Source organism: Chiloscyllium plagiosum, chromosome 12 (genome assembly GCF_004010195.1).
Source record: "Chiloscyllium plagiosum isolate BGI_BamShark_2017 chromosome 12, ASM401019v2, whole genome shotgun sequence".
In the NCBI taxonomy this organism is placed as follows: domain Eukaryota; kingdom Metazoa; phylum Chordata; class Chondrichthyes; order Orectolobiformes; family Hemiscylliidae; genus Chiloscyllium; species Chiloscyllium plagiosum.
In genome coordinates, this window is record NC_057721.1 from 14,589,647 (window position 1) to 14,610,022 (window position 20,376).

The window sequence follows — 20,376 nt, forward strand, 5'->3', positions numbered from 1 at the left end:
TTTGACAAAATTTTCAGCACATCAGCTTCCTCTATCTCTATCCATTCCAGCATGCACACCTGCTCTTCATTCACTACAAAGTTTGTTTCTTTCGTAAAGAGAGAAGCAAAAATCTTATTTTAGGGCTTCCCTTACCTCCTCAGACTCCACACACAAATTCCCTATGCTATCGCTGATCAGCCCTACTCTTTCTTTCACCATTCTCTTATTCCTCACATAAGTGTAAAATACCTTTGTGTTCGCCCTAATCCGCTCTGCCAAGCCTTTCTCGTGCCCCCTCCTGGCTCTCCTCAGACCATTTTTGAGCTCCTTCCTCGCCTGCCTGTAATCGTCTAGAGCTGAGCTTGACCCTAGCTTCCTCCATCTTATGTAAGCTACCTTTTTCCTTTTGACGAGAAGTTCCACCGCTCTCATCATCCAAGGTTCCTTTATCTTAGCAATTCTTGCCTGTCTCAGAGGGACATATTTATTCATCACTTGCAACAACTGTTCCTTAAACAGTCTCCACATGTCTATAGTGCCCTTACCATGGCTTGTGGTGTTCACTATAAGCGAAGTACATGACTTCAGATCCGACATTCAACAACTTCACATTCTCTATTGGTCTCTAACATTAGTTTGTAATTTGTCCACAGATTAAGGCTCATATAAATTTATTTTACAGAAACAAGCTCTTAATGTATCATATTGCTCTATCTCAACAACAGTTATCTAATAATCTGAACAGTTACAAAGAGCCTATAATCTGTACCTGTTGTGTTTGGTGGAGATGATGTCACAGTAAGTGTTGTAGTGTTCTCTGTAAGAAGAGGACATGAGTTCACTTCAAACAATAAACAGCCAAACCCTGCCTGCACCATTTATCTGTAAATTGTCCTAAAGTTAGTGCACAAATATACTGTTTAAAAATAAAACAAGCTACTGAAAGTCCATTTTGTAGAATATTCAATTTTTCTTGAGTTTAATTGGTGTAACCATTCCCTTCACTATGCATGTAAGAACATTTATCTGTGCTGATTTGATGCAATATCTATCCCCAGTACAAATTTACAGACAATTTAGGTGATTATGATTGCATTCATGGGTCTGGAGGAAACTTTAGCCACTGGAAAGCAATGAGCACTGATAGGAAGGAGAAAATATACATTCAACAATTTTATCCACTGATGCCCGGTTGTCATTTTCAAATTTTAAATTTGCAGACAATAATTTACAGTTATCTGTCATTGAAGATGTGGTAAATTTGCAAAAAGTGTTACCTGCAAATAAATAAATTATAAGCAGTTGGACTAAATATGGAAGATTTCATCTTGACAATCTGCAGAACTCATCTAGTGCAATGGCCTTTTATCAAATCGACAAGAAGGCTTAAACCAAGTAGAATATATCACCAGTTCCAATTCAGTTCTGAAAACTGTCCATCTTTACTGATGTTAGAAACAACATCTGTTGGTAACTGGTATGTCCATAATTTGTGCCACCATCAATGTCATGGAATTTAATTATTAAGTTACACCAAGCTTTACTGTAAGAGTTTAATTGTTGTAATAAATTATACACTGTGTACATTCTGTCATTAGGTCTCTACTCTTAGAAGTGTCAATACACAACATGGCACTTTTACAATTCAGGGAATCAAGATTGGCTACAATGGACCTTTATTCCAGTAGTCTCGGAGGTTTAGAAAGTAGTGCTTATGACCTTTGGGGAGTGCATGTGAAAGAGGTGGAAACAATGCTCCATTAATCTAAAGAAAAATATTTATTGGATGTTGACATTATTTACAAGTTGAACAATTGCATTGAATTCATCACAACAGTTCCCTCGCCAATTCCAGGATCTGACATTAAAAACAGAAAAATCTGCAAATGCTGTGTTCTACGGAAGGGTCACTTGACCCAAAATGTTAACTCTGTCTTCTCTCCACAGGTGCTGCCAGACCTGGTGAGCTTTTCCAGCCATTTCTGTTTTTGTTTGTGATCTGACATTACTTGTCGTCATTCATGATACAGACTAGCAATGTACATAATAGCTATTGTAACCTTTGATTACACTCCATTAAATCAATCGTTTTACCAAACAACTATTCACATTTTAACCTCATCCTGTGTATATCCCGAAGAATTTCTGAGAGTCAGAGAGTCATACAGCATTGAAATAGAACCTTTGGTTCAACCAGTCTAGCATGATAAAGTTCTTAAAATAAACTAGTCTCACCTGCTACGCTTGACCCATATCCCTCCAAACCTTTCCTATTCAAGACCTTACCAAAGTGTTTTTTAAACATTGTAACTGTATTTACATCTACCACTTCTCTGTCAGTTCAGTTCACACAGAAACCAATCTCTGTAAAAAAAACGTTGCCCCTCAAGTGCTTTTTAAAATCTTTGTCCTCTTACGGGGGGCATGGTGGCTCAGTGGTTAGCACTGCTGCCTCACAGTACCGGGGTCCTGGGTTCAATTTCTGCCTGTCTATGCGGAGTTTGCACATTCTCCCTGTGTCTGCGTGGGTTTCCTCCGGGTGCTCCGGTTTCCTCCCACAATCCAAAGATGTACAGGTCAAGTGAATTGGCCGTGCTAAATTGCCCACAGTGTTAGGTGCGTTAGTCAGGGGTAAATATAACGTAATGGATTTGGGGTGGGTTTCTCTTCGGAGGGGCGGTGTGGACTTGTTGTGCCGAAGGGCCTGTTTCCACACTGTAGAGAATCTAATCTTAGCTTAAAAATATGCCTAGTTTTGGACATCCCAACCCTCGGGAAAAGACCCTTGTTCTTCACCTTCTTTATGTCCTTTTGATTTTATAAGATCACCCCTCAACCTCCAAAGCTCCAGTGAAAAAAGCCCCAGCCTTTCCAATGTATTCTTTCCAAACCCTCCATTCCTGGCACTGGTAAATCTTTTCTGAACCCTCTGCAGTTTAATAATATCCTTGCTATAACAGGCTGACCAGAACTTTATACAGTATTCCAGAAGAGGCCTTACCAACGTACATTCCAACCCCTGTACTCTCAGGTCTGAGCAATGAAGGCAAGCGTGTTAAACATCTTCTTAACCACCCCATCTCCCTGTGATGGAAATTTCAAGTAATTATCTACCTGGATCCCTAAATCTCTCTGTTCTACAATACATCCTAGGTTGTAGGTCTAGAGGATTCTATAACCAAGAAGAATTAAGCACTAGAAAGGTGATGAAGATAAATTATTTTTACTCAGAAAGTTGTCATGGCCTGGATTATAAAGTGAACCAATTTCATGCATTTCAATCAATATATGGCTATCACTTTCAAAATAAAAAATCTCTCAAATACCTAATTGTATTACCTGTCATAGGTGAAATGGCTGCTTTGGTAAAGGAATTCCCTGTGAAAAGATTAGAAGTGGTTAGGCAGGATGTCGGAGATTTTCATTTGTACTGGCCGTGATGTGACAAGACCTGCTTTCTAAAAGTACTTTTAGATTAATGTTCCTTCTGCTATTCTTGATGTTTTCTGAGTAAGCCACATCAGTTGCATGCTGTTTTACAAGACAGTTTTATGTGACAAATACTCCCTTTGTCCAGAACTTTACTTGCAGCTTAATGAAGATGCTAATGGCAAATGAACAGAGGGCAGAATTTGTAGAATTGACCGTCCAGTAGTACTTGTGATGTGGGAGAAAGTGAGGACTGCAGATGCTGAAGATCAGAGTCAAAAAGTGTGGTGCTAGAAAAGCGCAGCCAGTCAGGCAGCCTCCAAGGAGCAGGAGAATCAACATTTCGACCATAAGCTCTAAAGAACTTAGGATCGAAACGTTAAATCTCCTGCTCCTCAGATGCTGCCTGACCGGCTGTGCTTTTCCAGCACCACACTTTTTGACTAGTACTTGTGGTGTTCAGTATAAAGGAAGTACATGACTTCAGATCCAACATGCAACAGTTTCCCATTTTTTACAGGTCTGTAACATTAGTTTTTAAATTGTCCACAGATTAGGGCACATATAAATTTATGTTACAGAAACAAGCTCTTTATGTAGCATATTCCTCTATTTCAGCAATAATTTTCTTAAGTTCTGAATAGTACAAAGAGCCTATTTTCTGTACCTGTTCTATTCATTTCAGGTGATATCCCAGTAACTGTTGTGGTGTTCTCTGTAAGACAAGATTATGATTTCAGTTCAGACAATCAACAGCCTCACTCAGTCTACAAGCTAACTTTGAAAATTGTCCACACAACAGTGTACATGCAATTTACTTTCTCAAAACAACATATTTAAGGATTACACTTTTAAATGTTCAATTTTTCTTGTATGCAGAAGATCCAGATTCTTGCTCCCTACAGTGCATACAACCCGTGTGCTTCTATTCCCAGTCAAACTCAGATCTTCTGTTGTCAAAACTCTATCAGTGAAATCAGGCTAAACAAAAATAAATCTTAAAATGTTAGTATTAATTCCAAGTTAATCTCACCAACTAAAGCTATGAGATTGACAATTTTCAGAACAACAAATACTTATACAAAGTCACATTCGTACATCTACAAACAATCCTATTTATGGCCAAAGTTAAAAATCACACAATATCACGTTATAGTCCAACAGATTTAATTGGAAGCACACGAGCTTTTGGAGCGTCGCTCCTTCATCAAGTGGTTGTGGAGGACACAATTGTAAGGCACAGAATTTATAGCAAAAGTTTACAGTGTAATGTAACTGAAATTAAACATTAAAAAAATCTTGATTGTCTGTTGAGTCTTTCATCTGTTCGAATACCATGATAATTTCACTTCTTTCATGTGTAAATCACAAAACCTTTTTTTAAAAGTTGCATTCTCAGGTTAGCTGTAACAATTGATATTAGATTAGATTCCCTACAGTGTGGAAATAGGCCCTTCAGCCCAACAAGTCCACACCAACCCTCTGAAGAGTAACCCACCCAGACCCATTTGCCTCTGACTAATGCACCTCATGCTGTGGGCAATTTAGCATGGCCAATTCACCTGACCTGCACATCTTTGGACTGTGGGAGGAAACCGGAGCAAACCCACGCAGACACGGGGAGAATGTGCAAACTCCATACAGACAGTCGCCCTAGGCTAGAATCAAACCTGGGACCTTGGTGCTGTGAGGCAGCAGTGCTAACACTGGGCCATATTAACTAGACAATATGTTGAAGGTGTTAGCCCCCTGTGTTCTCTGTCTATGCCATGATGTTTAGATTGATTCTAATCTAAAAAGTGAGATAACAGAGTTTTACATGAATTCACGCAATTTTCAAGAACAAATTCATTTGCAGAGTTACATTGTACTTTGCTCAAAAACTGCATGAGGAGAAAGTGAGGTCTGCAGATGCTGGAGATCAGAGCTGAAAATGTGTTGCTGGAACAGCGCAGCAGGTCAGGCAGCATCCAGGGAACAGGAGAATCGATGTTTCGGGCATAAGCCCTTCTTCAGGAATGGTATTCAAACAGATGAAAGACTCAACAGACAATCAAGGTATTTTTCAATGTACAATTTCAGTTACATCACATTGCAAATTCTTGCTATAAATTCTGTGCCTTACAATTGTGTCCTCCACAACCACCTGATGAAGGAGCAGCGCTCCGAAAGCTAGTGCTTCCAATTAAACCTGTTGGACTATAACCTGGTGTTGTGTGATCTTTAACTTTGTACACCCCAGTCCAATACCGGCATCTCCAAATCATGACTATTTATGGCCTGTATTGCCCTCTAGTGTCATGACATGAGTTGGTGACACTTGTTTTTTGTTGTTAAGTATATTAATGTTTCCTGATGTTTTAGCACCAGAGATAAGGGGTTATAACAAGATCATTGTGAACCTTAAAAAGGAATTGAAATTGGAGAAATGGAAAGGATATGTTAATAATTGCAAATGATGAGACAATGAACACAAAGACAGTCTTATAATCATTGAATAAAAATCAAGCTGTGTCCATTCATATGTACATAGCTGTTATTTTCAACTTTGAAATGATCAATGCATTCTGAAATGGATACAAGGAGGTAATAGTGAAAAGGGAATTTCCTTTAAATAATTGCAGGAGGCTAGTTTTGAAGTAGTGGTTTTCATTTTCATCACTTGGAAAACAACATGGTGATTCAAAGAATTAGACTGAATTTAGTGGAGCATGTCCGAGGCCCATATGATGGCATAATGTTTCTGTTACAAGCTCTTGGCTAACATTTTGTGCGCAATTGTTGGCAGTTTCAAGTAACTGCTACACCAGTGACCATGGTGGGTGATGGGACATTGCTAAGTGTCTCTTTTCCTTCTGGAAGATCATTCCTCTGGAATACGGTACAACTTAAATGAGATGCTGGTGGCAAATAAGCAGAGGGGCAGAATGTGTCAATCAGTGTGCATCAATAAGAAAGAGAATAAGGACATTCATTCAGTCAAACACATCAAAATTTCACTGTTAATGTGCAGGTGAATATGGTAGTATTAGCAAATTAGTTTGTTGTAAAAATTAACAGCAGTCTGTTTCAACGTTCTAATTTCCATTATTGACAACCTGTGAAGTGGTCAATTATGGAACCAGCTCCAGACCAGGAATCTGGCTGTGATGTGTCTGATACTGCAATCTCTCCGCAAAGTTACAAAGTTACTACCAAACTCTATTACATTGCCAACTGCCTGGGCCCAAGAATCTTGCCCATTCAAGGTTGTAAAATGCAGTTTTTAGGTGAAACCAATCTTACCGTGCCATCTTGATTAGTTTTGAAATTATAGACAATATGTCTGGGATCACATATTTACAACCACAGGTGCCATCCAATCTCAACATCTTTCACAACTCATACATTTGGACCTCTCTAATTTCAAGTCTAATGTTGCTTTTGTGCACCCCCTGTGCAGGTGTAGCCTTGTATGCCTCGCTCCATCTGAACACCCTATAATCTTATGCCCTTGTATGTTGCAATCTGCATGGACCTTTTCGCTGTACTTAGGTACATGTGATAACAATAAATCAAATCAAATCAAATCAAAAGCTGAGATGGGTTTCACTGCTACAGCATTCCAGGAGTTCTCTGGGTTGAAAATGAAATGAACTACTGCAATCTCAATAAGCTCACTTCCAGTATCTGACTGGATTGATGAGAGGATTTGGTGTGATCTAAAATGCACTAAGCAATGAGTTGTTGGAATCACTTCTGATCATACTTGTCAGAAATTTCCAGGGTTAAGTGAGAAAGCGACAGAGTGGAAATTATTGAACAGCTATCTCTGAAAAAGCTGTAAAGGCTCAAAGGACTGAACAGCCACCTTCTTTCCTGTCTGATTTAATATTAAAATACATCAGGAGCTTCCTGTGGTTCTGATTACTCTACTGCAACAACAGTTCTCTTACATTCTTAGTATTTACAAAGAGCACATTTTCAGTACCTGTCCTATTTGGCTGAGGTGATGTCCCAGTAAGTATTGTGCTGCTTTCTGTAAGACAAAATCATGATTTCATTCCAAACAGACACTCAACAGTCTCACCCTGTCTACAACCTAACTTTGCAAATTGTCCACTCAAGGGGGCACAGTTGATTTACTTCCACAAAGAAACATAACTAAGGATCACACAGATAAATATTCAATGTTTTTCTTGTGTTCAGGAGATACACATTATTGCCTCCAACAGTGCATTTAACCCATGCCTGTTTCCACACAGTGGGGTTCTATGATTTTAAAGTTGAAAATGACAGCTACATATATATAGACACATCAGAAGCCAAAATCTATTCACAGTCAAACCTAGGCCTTCTGTTCTCAAAAATCCACTTTTGAAATGAAATCAGACCAAACAAAAGCAAATCTTGACATTTTAATATTAATTTTAAGCTATTAATCTCACCAACTAAAGCCATAAGATTGACAGTTTTCAGAGGAACAAACATTTATAACAAGTTCCGTTCCACACATATTCAAACACTGCAATCTTATTTATAGGCCTTAAGCCCTTCTGGTGTCATTCCATGAGTTGTTTTTGGTTATTAAGTATATTGGTTATTAAGTATGCTGTTTTTTTCCTGATATCCTGGCACCAATGATAAGGGGTTCTAACAAGATCATTGTGAACCTGAAAGAGGAATTTCAAATAGAGAGAGGGGGAAAGATATGTTGATAATTGCACATGATGAGACAAAGGCAGTTGTATAATCATTGAATAAATATTAAGCTGTGCCCATTCATATAGATATATATTATATACATACACATAGCTGTCATTTTCAACTTTGAAATCATAGAATCCCTGCAGTGTGAAAACAGGCCAGTTGGCCCAACGAGTCACACCAACCCTCCAAAGAGTAACCCACCCAGACCCATTCCCCTACCACATTATTCAACATTTCTCCTGACTAATGCACCTAACCCACACACTATGGGCAATTTTAGAATGGCCAATTCACCAAACCTGTGGACAGTAGAAGGAAACTGGCGCACCCAAAGGCACAGGGAGGCTGGAATTGAACCCGGGTCCCTGGTGCTGTGAGGTAGCAGTGCTAGCCACTGAGCCACTGTGCCACCCACAAAATGATCAATGTGTTATGAAATAGCTTCAAGGAGATAATAGTGGAAAAGGAATTTCCTTTAAAAGATCATGAGAGGATAATTTTGATGTGGTGATTTTCATTTTCATCACTTGATTAACAACTTGGTAAATTCAAAGAGCCAGATTGAATTTAGTGGATTATGTTGGAGCCCATAGGGTGGCATAATATTTCTTTTGCAGGCACTTGGCTAACATGTTTTGTGTAATTGTTGACATTTTCAGAGATTGCTGCCCCATTGACAATGGTGGGTGATGGGACACTGCTAACTGTCTACTTTCCTTCTGGGAGATTGTCCCTGAGAAATACGGTGCAACTTAAATCAGATGCTGGGATGGCAAATAAGCAGAGGGGCAGAATGTGTCAATCAGTGTGCATCAGCCAGAAAGCGAATGTCATTCACTCAAACACAACAAAACCTTTTCCATTATCCACGGGTGAGACAGCACCACAATAAAATATGTTTGTGGTTAATTTTACAAGCTGTCAGTTAATGTACTAATTTCCATCTTTGACAACCTGTCAGGTGGTCATATATTGAACCAGCTCTAAGTCAGGCACTAGGCTGGCTGTGACATGTAACTGCCAATCTGATACTGCAAACACTCCACATCGTCTGATTATGTAAAGTTGCTAACCACATTCTTTTATGTTGACAACTGCCTGGGCCCAAGAATCTTACCCCTTCAATGTTGTTAAATGTAAATATTAGATGAGACCAAGCTTTACACTGCCAGCTTGATTATTGTTGAAATGATAGTCAATAAGTCTGTCATCACATCTCTACAGCTGTAAGTGCCATCCAAAGCCAACATCTTTCACAACTCGTACAGTTGAGATTGGTTCCAGCCCTCCATCATTCCAGGGGTTCTCTGGTTTCAAATTGAACTGAACTACTGCAATCTCAAAACTCACATTTCTAGAATCTGACTGGATTGTTGGGAAGATTTGACGTGATCCAAAATGCACCAAGCAATGAGTTGTTGGAATCACTTCTGATCATAGTTGTCTAAAGTGAATTGAATAAATACTGGGAAGGCAGAAATTTCCAAGGTTACACAGGAAGGCAGGAGAGTGGGAACAGCTCTTTCAGAAAAAGGTGTACAGGCTCAAAGGACTTAACAGTCACCTTCCGCCCTGTCTGTTTCAACAATAAAACAAATTAGGAGCTTCCTGCAGTTCTGATTAGTTCTATTTCATGAACAGCTTTCTTACATTCTTAATATTTATGAAGAGCCCATTTTCAGTACCTGTTCTATTCGGTCGAGGTAATGTCCCAGTACGTGATGTGTTGATTTCTATAAGGCAAGATCATGATTTCAGTTCAACCAGACACTGAACAGCCTCACCTTGTCTACAAATTTGTAAATTGTCCATATAAGGGGGTGGCGGTAATTCACTTTCACAATAACAACATAATTAAGGAATACACTGTAAAATGATCAATTTTTCCTGTGTTTGGGAAATACAGATTATTACCTCCAACAGCCCATTCAACCCAGGTGCTGGTTGGAAGCAAACTCTATTCCCTGTCAAACCCAGGCCTTCTGTTGTCAAATGTCTACTTTTGAAGTCAAATCAGTCCAAACAAAAAAAACTTGAAATTTTATTATTAATTCCAAACTATTAGTCTCTCAAACTAAAAATGCAGATTTGACAGTTCTCAGAGGAACAAATATTTATACTAAGTTACATTCACACATCTACAAACCCCTCTAGTGCCGTTCCATGTGTTTTTGACACTTACTTTTTGTTATTATTAAGTCTATTGAAATTTTTTTGATGTTCCAGCATCAATGATAAGGGGTTCTAACAAGATCATTGTGAAACTTAAGGAGGAATTGAAATTAGAGAACGGGGAAGAATATGTTAATAATTGCAAATGATGCGTCAACTAAAAAAGTCAGTTGTATAATCATTAAATGAAAGTCAAGCTGTGTCCATTCATGTATTTATATGTACTGTATAACTGCCATTTTCAACTTTGAATGTATTCGGAAATGGACACAATGAGGTAAGAGTGGAAAAGGAATTCCCCATAAAAGATCACAAGAGGATAATTTTGATGTGGTGAATTTTCATTTTCATCACTTGGAAAACGACCAGGTGGAATGGCCTTCCAAAGAATCAGATCAAATTTAGTGGATTACATTTGTGCACCATATTCCTTTTACAAGCACTTGGCAGACATTTATCTTCCCAATTATTGGCATTTTCAGAAACTGCTGTACTAGTGACATTGGTGGGTGATGAGACAATGCTAAGTGTTACTTTTCTTGTGGGAAATCTTCCCTCAGAAAGATAATGATGCAACTTAAATGAGATACTGGTGGCAAATAAGCAGAGAACCATTCATTCAATCAAACAAAACAAAAATTGTTCACTTTTGTACAGGTGATATGGTCGTGTTTGGAAATTAATTGGTTGTAAACGTTTAAAGCAGTCAGCTTGAATGAACTGATTTCCATATTTGGCAATCAATGAGGCAGTCATTATAGAAGCCAGGAAACTTTCTTGATATATGGCAGGAGCCTGTCTGATAATCCAACTCTCTTCATCTATTGATGCTGCAAACTCTATGTTGCCAACTGCCTAGTCCCTTCAATGTTGTAAAATGTAGTTATTAGGTGAGACCCAGTTTTACAGTGCCAACTTGATTATTGTTGAAACTATAGACAATAAGGCTGTAACCACATCTTGACTTCTCTAGGTGCCGTCCAAGCTCAACATCTTTCACAGCTTGTACAGCTGAGATTGGTTTCACTGCTGCAGCATTTCAGGGCTTCTCTGATTTGAAACTGAACTGAACTACCGCAATCTCAAAAATCACATTTCCAGAATCTGACCGGATTGATGGGAAGATGTGATATGATCCGAAATGTGCTGCATAATGTGTTGTTGGAATCACTTCTGATTATAATTGTCAAAGGTGAATTGAATAAATGCTGGGAACACAGAAATTTCCAGTGTTATGTGGGAAGATAGGAATTATTGAATAGCTCTTTCAGAAAGGTTCAAAGGACTTCTGTTCTGTCTGATTGAATAATAAGATACAACAGGAGCTTCCTGTGGTTCTAAAACTAAAAATGCAGATTTGACAGTTCTCAGAGGAACAAATATTTATACTAGGTTACATTCACACATCTACTAACCCCTCTAGTGCCGTTCCATGTGTTTTTAACACTTACTTTTTGTTATTATTAAGTATATTGAAATTTTCTTGATGTTCCAGCATCAATGATAAGGGGTTCTAACAAGATCATTGTGAAACTTAAGGAGGAATTGAAATTAGAGAACGGGGAAGAATATGTTAATAATTGCAAATGATGCGTCAACTAAAAAAGTCAGTTGTATAATCATTAAATGAAAGTCAAGCTGTGTCCATTCATGTATTTATATGTACTGTATAACTGCCATTTTCAACTTTGAATGTATTCGGAAATGGACACAATGAGGTAAGAGTAGCTCTGTTTCAACAACAGTTTTCTTACATTCTTAATATTTACAAAAAGCACATTTTCAGTACCTGTTGTATTCGGTGGAGGTGATATCTCAGAAGGTGTTGTGCTGATTTCTGTAAGACAAGATCGTGATTTCACTTCAGACAATCAATAGCCTCACCAGTCCACAACCTAACTTTGTAAATTGTCCACACAAGAAGATGCAGGAAATTTAACTTTACAAAACAATGCAATTTAGGTTTACACTGAAAAATGTTCAATGTTCATTATAAACCATGTGCTGATTGGAAGTAAAATCTATTCTCAGTCAAATCCAAGGGTTCTGTTGTCAAAAATCTACTTCTGGAGTGAACTCAGTAAAATCTTGAAATTTTAATATTCATTTTAAGTAATTAATCTCAGCAACTAAAGTTCCAGGCTGACAGTTTTCAGAGGAACAAATATTTATATCGAGTTACATTCACACATTTACAGACAATACAACCTTATTTATGGGGCCTATCTCCCTCTAGTGTTAATACATGAGTCAGTGAGACTTGCTTTTTGTTATTAGGTGTATCAATTTTTCCTGATGGTCTAGCACCCAAAATAAGGAGTTCTTAAAAGACTCATTGTGAAACCTGAAGAGGAATTGCAAATGAAGAAAAGGGAACGGACACATTAATGATTGAGCATGATGAGACAACGAACACAACGAATCATTATATAAAAATCAAGCTGTATCCATTCATATGTACCGACATAGCTATATTTTCAGCTTTGAAATAATCAATGTGTTCTGAAATGGATACAAGGAGGTAATAGTTGGAAAAGAATTTCCTTTATAAGATCACAAGAGGAAAGTTTTGATGTGGTGATTTTCATTTCCATTACTGAGAAAACAACCTGGTGGGTTCAAAGAATCAGATCAAGTTTTGTGGATTATGTTGGAGCCATAAAATGGCATAATCTTCCTTTTACAAGCACTAGGTTGACTTTATGTAATTACTGGCATTTATGGTGACTACTACAGCAGTGACATTGGTGGGTGACAGGACAATGCTAAGTTCTATTTTCCTTCTGGGAGATCTACCCTCAGAAATAAGGTGCAAGTTAAAGGAGATGCTGATGGCATATAAGCAGAGGGGCAGGAAGTTAAAAACAGTATGCAACAGTAAGAGAGAGAACAAGGACATTCATTCAGTCAAACTAAACAAAACTTGGTCCATTAATGGGTAGGTGTCAATTTGAAAATTGAAATCTCTCAGACAATTTACAACTTTCTGTCACAGTTGATATATGATAGCATTGGCAAATGAATTTGTTGTTGAAGTTTAAAGCACTTAGTTGGGAAGTACTAATTTTCATCTTTAACAACCTCTGAAGTGGTCATTTATACTATCAGATTTGAACCAGGAAATTGGCTGTAATATATAACAGGAGCTAGCCTGATACCTCAACTCTCCAGGTTGACAGGATGGTTAAGAAGGGCTTTAGCACACTTGTCCTCATTACAAAGACCTTTGGGTATAAGAGTTGGACGCTCATGTTAAGGTTGTATCAGGACTATGGTGAGACCTCTTCTGGTGTACTGTGTGCAGTTCTGGCCAACCTACTATGGGAAAGATATTATTAAACTGGAGATGGTTCAGAAAAGATTTATCAGGATGTTGCTGGGAATGAAGTGTTTGAGTTATAAAAATAGACTGGAACTTCTTTCACTGGAGAGTGAAAGGCTGAAGGGTGACCTTAGAGAGGTTTATAAAATCACGAGCGGTGTACAGCAGGGTGTTTTGCCTAGGCTGGGGAGTTCAAAACTAGGGTGAGTGGAGAAGGTTTTAAAAGGGACACAAGGGGCAATTTTGTGGTTTGCATGAGGAATGAACTGCCAGAGGAAGTGGTGCGTGCAAGAACAGTTACAACAGTTAAGAGGCATTTGGATGAGTACATAAATAGGAAAGATTTGGAGGGATATGATCAAATGCAGGCAAGTGGGATTAGTTTAATTTGGGAACATGTTTAGCATGGACTAGTTGGACTGAAGGGTCAGTTTCCATGTTGTGTGACTGTATGACTCTATCTTTCGAAAGAACTCCATTCTGTTGCTAACTGCCTGGACCCATAATTATTGTCCCTTCAATGTTGCAAAATGCAGTTGTTAGGAGAGATTGAGCTTTATATTGACAGCTTGATTGTTGTTGAATTAATCTGTAGTCACATCTTTACAACTATAAGTACTATCCAAACCCAACATTCTTCCTAACTCGCACATCTGAGATTAGTTTCACTGCTCCATTATTTCCAGAAGTTCTCTGGTTTGAGACTAAACTCAACTGCTGCAATCTCAAAAATCACATTTCCAGTATCTGACTGGAATGATGGGAAAATGTGATATGATCCCGAATGCCCAACACAATGAGTTGTTGGAAACATTTCTGATCGTTATTGTCAAAAATGAATTGAATAAATACTGGGAAGGCAGCAATTCCCAGGGTTAAATGGCATGGCAGGGGATTGGGAACAGAAAAACCTGTACAGGCTTAAAGGACTAAACACACCCTTCTGTCCTGTCTGATTCAGTAATAAAGCACAGCAGGAGCTTCCATTGGTTCTCAATAGCTCTTTCAACAACAGTTTTCTTACATTCTTAATATTTACAAAGAGTACATTTTCAGTACCTGTTGCATTTGGTGGAGATGATATCTCAGTAGGTGTTGGGTTGACTTCTGTAAGACAAGATTGTGATTTCAGTTCAGACATACAAGCAACAGCCCTACCCATCTACAACCTAACTTTGTAAATTGTACAAGAGGGCACAGGTAAACTACATTCACAACACAACATAAATAAGGATTACACTGACAAATATTCATTTCTCCTTATATTGAGGAGATACAGATTATTGCCTCCACCAGTGTTTGAACCCAAATGCTCTTTGGAAGCAAAATCTATACGCAGTCTACTTCAGGTCTTCTGTTGTCAAAAATCCACTTTTGAAGTGAAATCAGGCCAAACAAAAACACTCTTGAATATTTATTACTTATTCCATGCAGTTAATTTCAACCACTAAAACAAATATTTATATTAATTTTCATTCATACAATCCCATTTCTGAGCCCTTTCGCCCTCTAGTGTCATTTCATGAGTTGATGAGACTTGCTTTTTGTTACTAAGTAAAATTGATTTTTCTGATATTCCAGCACCAGAGATAAGGGTTCTAACAAGTTTGTTGTGAAGAGAAATTGCAAATAGAGAAAAGGGGAAGGACATGTTAATAATTGCATATGATGAAACAATGAACACCAAGTCCTACAGTCATTGAATAAAAATCAAGCTGTGTCCGTTCACATATTTGTATGTAGCTGTTATTTCCAACTTTAAAATGATCAAAGTATTCTGAAATTGATACAAGGAGGTAACAGTGGAAAAGGAATTTCCTCTCAAAGATTCCAGGAGAATAGTTTTGATGTGGTGATTTCATTTTCATCACTTCGAAAACAACCTGGTGGATTCAAAGAACCAGATTGAATTTTATGGATTACGTCAGAGCCCATATGTTGGCAAGCACTTGGCTGAAATATTTCTTTCTGTGATTGCTGGCCATTTTCAGAGACTGCTTCACAAGTGACATTGGTGGGTGATTGGACAATGCTAACTGTCTCTTTCTCTTCTGGAAGATCTGAGACATGGTGCAATTTAAATAAGATGCTGGTGGCAAATAAGCAGAGGGAGAATGTGTCAATCAGTGTACATCAGTAACAAGCAGAATAGGGACATTCATTCAGTCAAACACAACAAACCTTTTTCCATTAACGTGTGGGTGAAAAAGTATTATAGGGAAATGAATTTATGGTAAAGAATTATGAGATGTCAGTTTGAATGTACTAATTTCCATCTTTGACAACCTGTTAAGTTTGAGAATGTGGTGCTGCTAAAGCATAGCAGGCCAGGCAGCATCCGAGGAGCAGGAGAATCAACGTACCAGGCAAAAGCCCTTCATCAGGATTTCTTCATCTGCAGTCCTCACTTTCGCCTAACCTGTTAAGTTGTCATTTATGGAACCAACTATAACCCAGGGAATTGTCTGTGACATATAATAGCAGCCTGTCTGATACTGCAATCTCTGCACATTTGATGTTATAAAATTGCTGCCAAACTCTAATATTGCCAACTGCCAGGGTCCAAGATTATTGCCCCTTCAATGTTGTTAAATGTAGTTGTTAGGTGAGGCCTAGATTTTCAACAATAATGAAGGTGGCAGTGTAATTGTAGACAATAAGTCTGTCATCACATCGCTGCTGCTTTAAGTGCCATCCAAACTTAACATCTTTCATAACTCGTACAGCTGAGACTGGTTCCACTGCTCCATCTTTCCAGGCATTCTCTGGTTTGAAATTGAACTAAACCACTGTAAGCTTAAAAATCACATTTCCAGTATCTTATCGGATTGATGGGAAGATGTGATATAATCCAGAATGCATAAGCAATGACTTGTTGGAAACATTTCTGATCAGAATTGTCAAAGGTGAATTGAATAAATACTGAGAAGGCAGAAATTTCCAGGGCTATCCAGGAAAGCAGGAGAATAGGAATAATTGAAGAGCTCTTCCAAAAAAACTGTACAGCTCAAAAGATTGAACAGTCACATTCTCTCCTGTCTAATTCAATAACAGAACACATCAGGAGCTTCCTGTGGTTCTGCTTAGCTCTATTGCAACAACATTTTTTTTACATTACCTGTTCTATGCAATGCACGTGATGTCCCAGTAACAATTGTGTTGCTTTCTTTAAGACAAGATCATGATTTCAGTTCAGACACTCAACAGCCTCACCTTGTCTATAACCTAACTTTGGAAATTGTCCTTGCAAGAGGTCACAGGTGATTTACTTTCAATAAACAACATAATTAAGGATTACACTGAAAAATGTCCTTTTTTCCCTGTGTTCAAGAGATACAGATCATTGCCTCCAACACTGCATTTAACCCATGAGCTGATGGGAAGCAAAATCTATTCCTAGTTAAACCCAGGCCATCTGTTGTCAAAAATCCACTTTTGAATTTAAATTACATGAAGTAAAAACAAATCTTGGTATTTTATTTTTAATTCCAAAGCTGCAAAATTGACAGTTTTCAGATGAACAAATATTTATACCAATTTACTTTCACTCATCTACAAACAATAAATCCTAACAATGGGCCCTATTCCTCTGTAGTCTCATTACACGAGTTGGTGAAATGTGCTTTTCGTTATTAAATATATTGATTTTTCCTGATGTTCTAGCACCAGCCATTTAACAAGGTCATCATGACCTTAAAGAAAAATTACAGTTGAAGAAAAGGATATGTTAATAGTTGCACATAATGAGACAAAGAACACAAAGAAAGCGGTTTTCAATGAAATAAAAATTAAGCCGTGTCCTTTAATATATTATACATATATGTCATTTTCAACTTTGAAATAATCAATAATGTTTTGAAATGGACACAAGGAAGTAATAGTAGAAAAGGTATTTCCTTTAAAAGATCACAAGAGGATAGTTTCGATAACATGATCTTCACTTTCATCATTTGGAAAACAACTTGGTGGATTCAAAGGGCCAGATCAAATTTAGTGGATTATCTTGGAGCCCATATGATCACATAATATTCAGTTTCCAAGCACTTAGATGACATTTTTTCTGCATACATTAGCATTTTCAGAGACTGCTACCCCAGTGACATTGATGGGTGAGTCGATATTGCTAAGTGTCTCTTTAACTTCTGGCAGATCATCCCTCTGAAACATGGTGCAACTTAAATGAGATACTGGTATCAAAGAAGCCGAGGGACAGAATGTGTCAATCAGTGTACATCAGTAAGAAAGTAGCCATGATGTGGAGGTCCGGGTATTGGACTGGGGTGGATGAAGTCAGAAGTCACATGACACCAGGTTATAGTCCAACAAGAGTATTGGAAATCACAAGCTTTTTGAGTGCTGCTTCTTCATCAGGTGAAGAGGGAGCACTCTGAATGCTTGTGATTTCAAATAAACCTATTGGACTCTAACCTGGTGTGTGACTTCAGGTTCAGTAAGAAAGAAAATAAAGGACATTCATTCAGTCAAACTAAACAAAATGTGTCCACTGATGTGTGGGTGGTATGTTAGTATTGGGAAATGAATTTGTTGTAAAAGTTTAAAGCTGTCAGCGTGAATCTATTAATTTTCATCTTTGACAGCATCTGAAGTCTTCATTTATGGAACCAGTTTTAAACCAGGAAATGGGTTGTGACGTGTAGCAGGTGCCTGTCAGATACTGCAAATTCTCCACGTGGAGAGGGTGGTTATGCTTGCCTTCATTGCTCAGACCACTGAGTATAAGAGTTGGAACGTCTTGCTGAGGTTGTACAGGATGTAGGTGAAGCCTCTTCTGGAGTACTGCATTTCAGTTCTGGTCACCCCGCTCTCGGAAGGATATCATTAAATTTTAGGGGATTCTGAAAAGATTCATCAGGATGTTGATGGGGTTTCATATGTAAAGATAGGCTGGGAACATTCTCACTGGAGCATAGGACGTTGAGGGGCATAGAGGTTTATAAAATCATGAGGGGCATAGATAAGGTTAACAGCAATGGTGTTCTCCCCAGGGCTGAGGTAGGTCAAAACTAACAAACATTTTTAAGGTGACAGGAGAAAGTTTTTAAAGGGATATGAGGAGCAACGTTCTTCCACAGAGAGTGGTTAGTATGTGGAATGAACTGCTAGAGGAAAGGGTGGATGCAGGTACAGTTACAACATTTAAAAGACGTTTGGATAATTACATAAATATAAAAGGACTGGAGGGATATGGGCCAAACACCAGGAATTGGGACAAGTTTAGTTTGGGAACATGGTCAGCATGGACTAGTTTGACTGAAGAAACTGTTTCCATGCTGTATGACACTATCTACTGATCTTATAAAATTACTAATCAAACTCTTCTATGTTGCCAGCTGTCAGGGCCCAAGAATCTTATCATTTCAATCTTGTAAAATGCAGTTATTATGTGAAAGCAAGCTTTACACTGCCAATTTTATTATTGTTGAAATTATGGACAATAAGTTGGTGATCACATCTCTACAGCTGTAAGTGCAATCCAAACTCAACATCTTTCACAACTCATACAGCTAAGATTGGTTCCAGCCCTCCATCATTCCAGGGCTTCTCTGGTTTCAAACTGAACTGAACTACTGCATTCTCAAAACTCACATTTCTAGTATCTGACCAGATTGCTGAGAAAATGATCCGGAATGCACTACACATTGAGCTGTTGGAAACATTTCTGATCATAATGTTCAAACTTGAATTGAACAAATACTCAGATAGCCAAAATTTCCAGGATTACATGGGAAGGCAGGAGAGTGGGAATAGTTGAATAGCTCTTTCGAAAAAACCCTTTACAGCTCAATAAACTGAACAGACCCTACCGAGCTGTCTGATTCAATAATAATATGCAACAGGAATTTCCTGTGGTTCTGAATAGCACTATTTCAACAACAGTTTTCTTACATTCTTAATCTTTACAAAGAGCAGATTTCAGTACCTGTTGTATTTGGTGGATTTGATATCTCAGGAGGTGTTGTGCTGACTGCTGTAAGACAAGATCATGATTTCAGTTCAGACATACAATCAACAGCCTCACCTGTCTACAAACTAACTTTGTAAAGGTACAGGTAATTTACTTTCACAAGACAACATAATTAAGGATTACACTTGTTCCATTTTTCTTGTGTTCAGAAGATAGAGATTATTGCCTCCAACAGTGCATTTAACCCATGAACTGATTGGAAGAAAAATCTATTCCCAGTCAATTTGAGGCCATCTGCTGTCACTTTTCAGAGGAACAAAAATTTGTACCAATGTAATTTCACACATAGAGTCATAGAGATGTACAGCATGGAAACAGACCCTTCGGTCCAACCCGTCCATGCTGACCAGATATCCCAACCCAATCTAATCCAACCTGCCAGCAGCCAGCCATATCCCTCTAAACCCTTTCTAGTCATATACCCATCCAAATGCCTCTTAAATGTTGCAATTAGACCAGCCTCCACCACTTCTTCCTCCGGCAGCTCATTCCATACACTTACCAACATCTGCGTGAAAAAAAGGGTGGAAAAGTTGCCCCTTAGGTCTCTTTTATATCTTTCCCTTCTCACCCTAAACACATGCCCTCTAGTTCTGGATTCCCCGACCCCAGGGAAAAGACTTTGTCTATTTATCCTATCCATGCCCCTCATAATTTTGTAAACCTCTATAAGGTCATCCCTCAGCCACCCTCGCTCCAGGGAAAACAGTCCCAGCCTTTTCAGCCTCTCCCTATAGCTCAAATCCTCCAACCCTGGCAACATCCTTGTAAATCTTTTCTGAACCCTTTCAAGTTT

The 20,376-nt window shown here is 38.3% G+C and overlaps 1 protein-coding gene across 44 annotated transcripts in view; it reads right to left on the reverse strand.

The window, feature by feature from the left end:
* The window catches only part of LOC122554996 (adhesion G-protein coupled receptor G2-like), a 226,179-nt gene that overhangs the window by 116,629 nt on the left and 89,174 nt on the right, over positions 1-20,376 (reverse strand). For 36 of the 44 annotated variants that reach the window (XM_043700548.1, XM_043700544.1, XM_043700537.1 and 33 more), the window contains 8 exons: positions 19,536-19,583; positions 14,654-14,701; positions 12,062-12,109; positions 9,786-9,833; positions 7,382-7,429; positions 4,079-4,126; positions 3,322-3,360; positions 752-799 (listed from right to left, as the gene is read on the reverse strand). In XM_043700548.1, coding sequence (XP_043556483.1) covers positions 752-799; positions 3,322-3,360; positions 4,079-4,126; positions 7,382-7,429; positions 9,786-9,833; positions 12,062-12,109; positions 14,654-14,701; positions 19,536-19,583 — 375 coding nt within the window. The remainder of the gene's footprint in view (positions 1-751; positions 800-3,321; positions 3,361-4,078; positions 4,127-7,381; positions 7,430-9,785; positions 9,834-12,061; positions 12,110-14,653; positions 14,702-19,535; positions 19,584-20,376) is intronic. The other 8 variants (XM_043700549.1, XM_043700545.1, XM_043700526.1 and 5 more) reach the window with 6 other exon arrangements.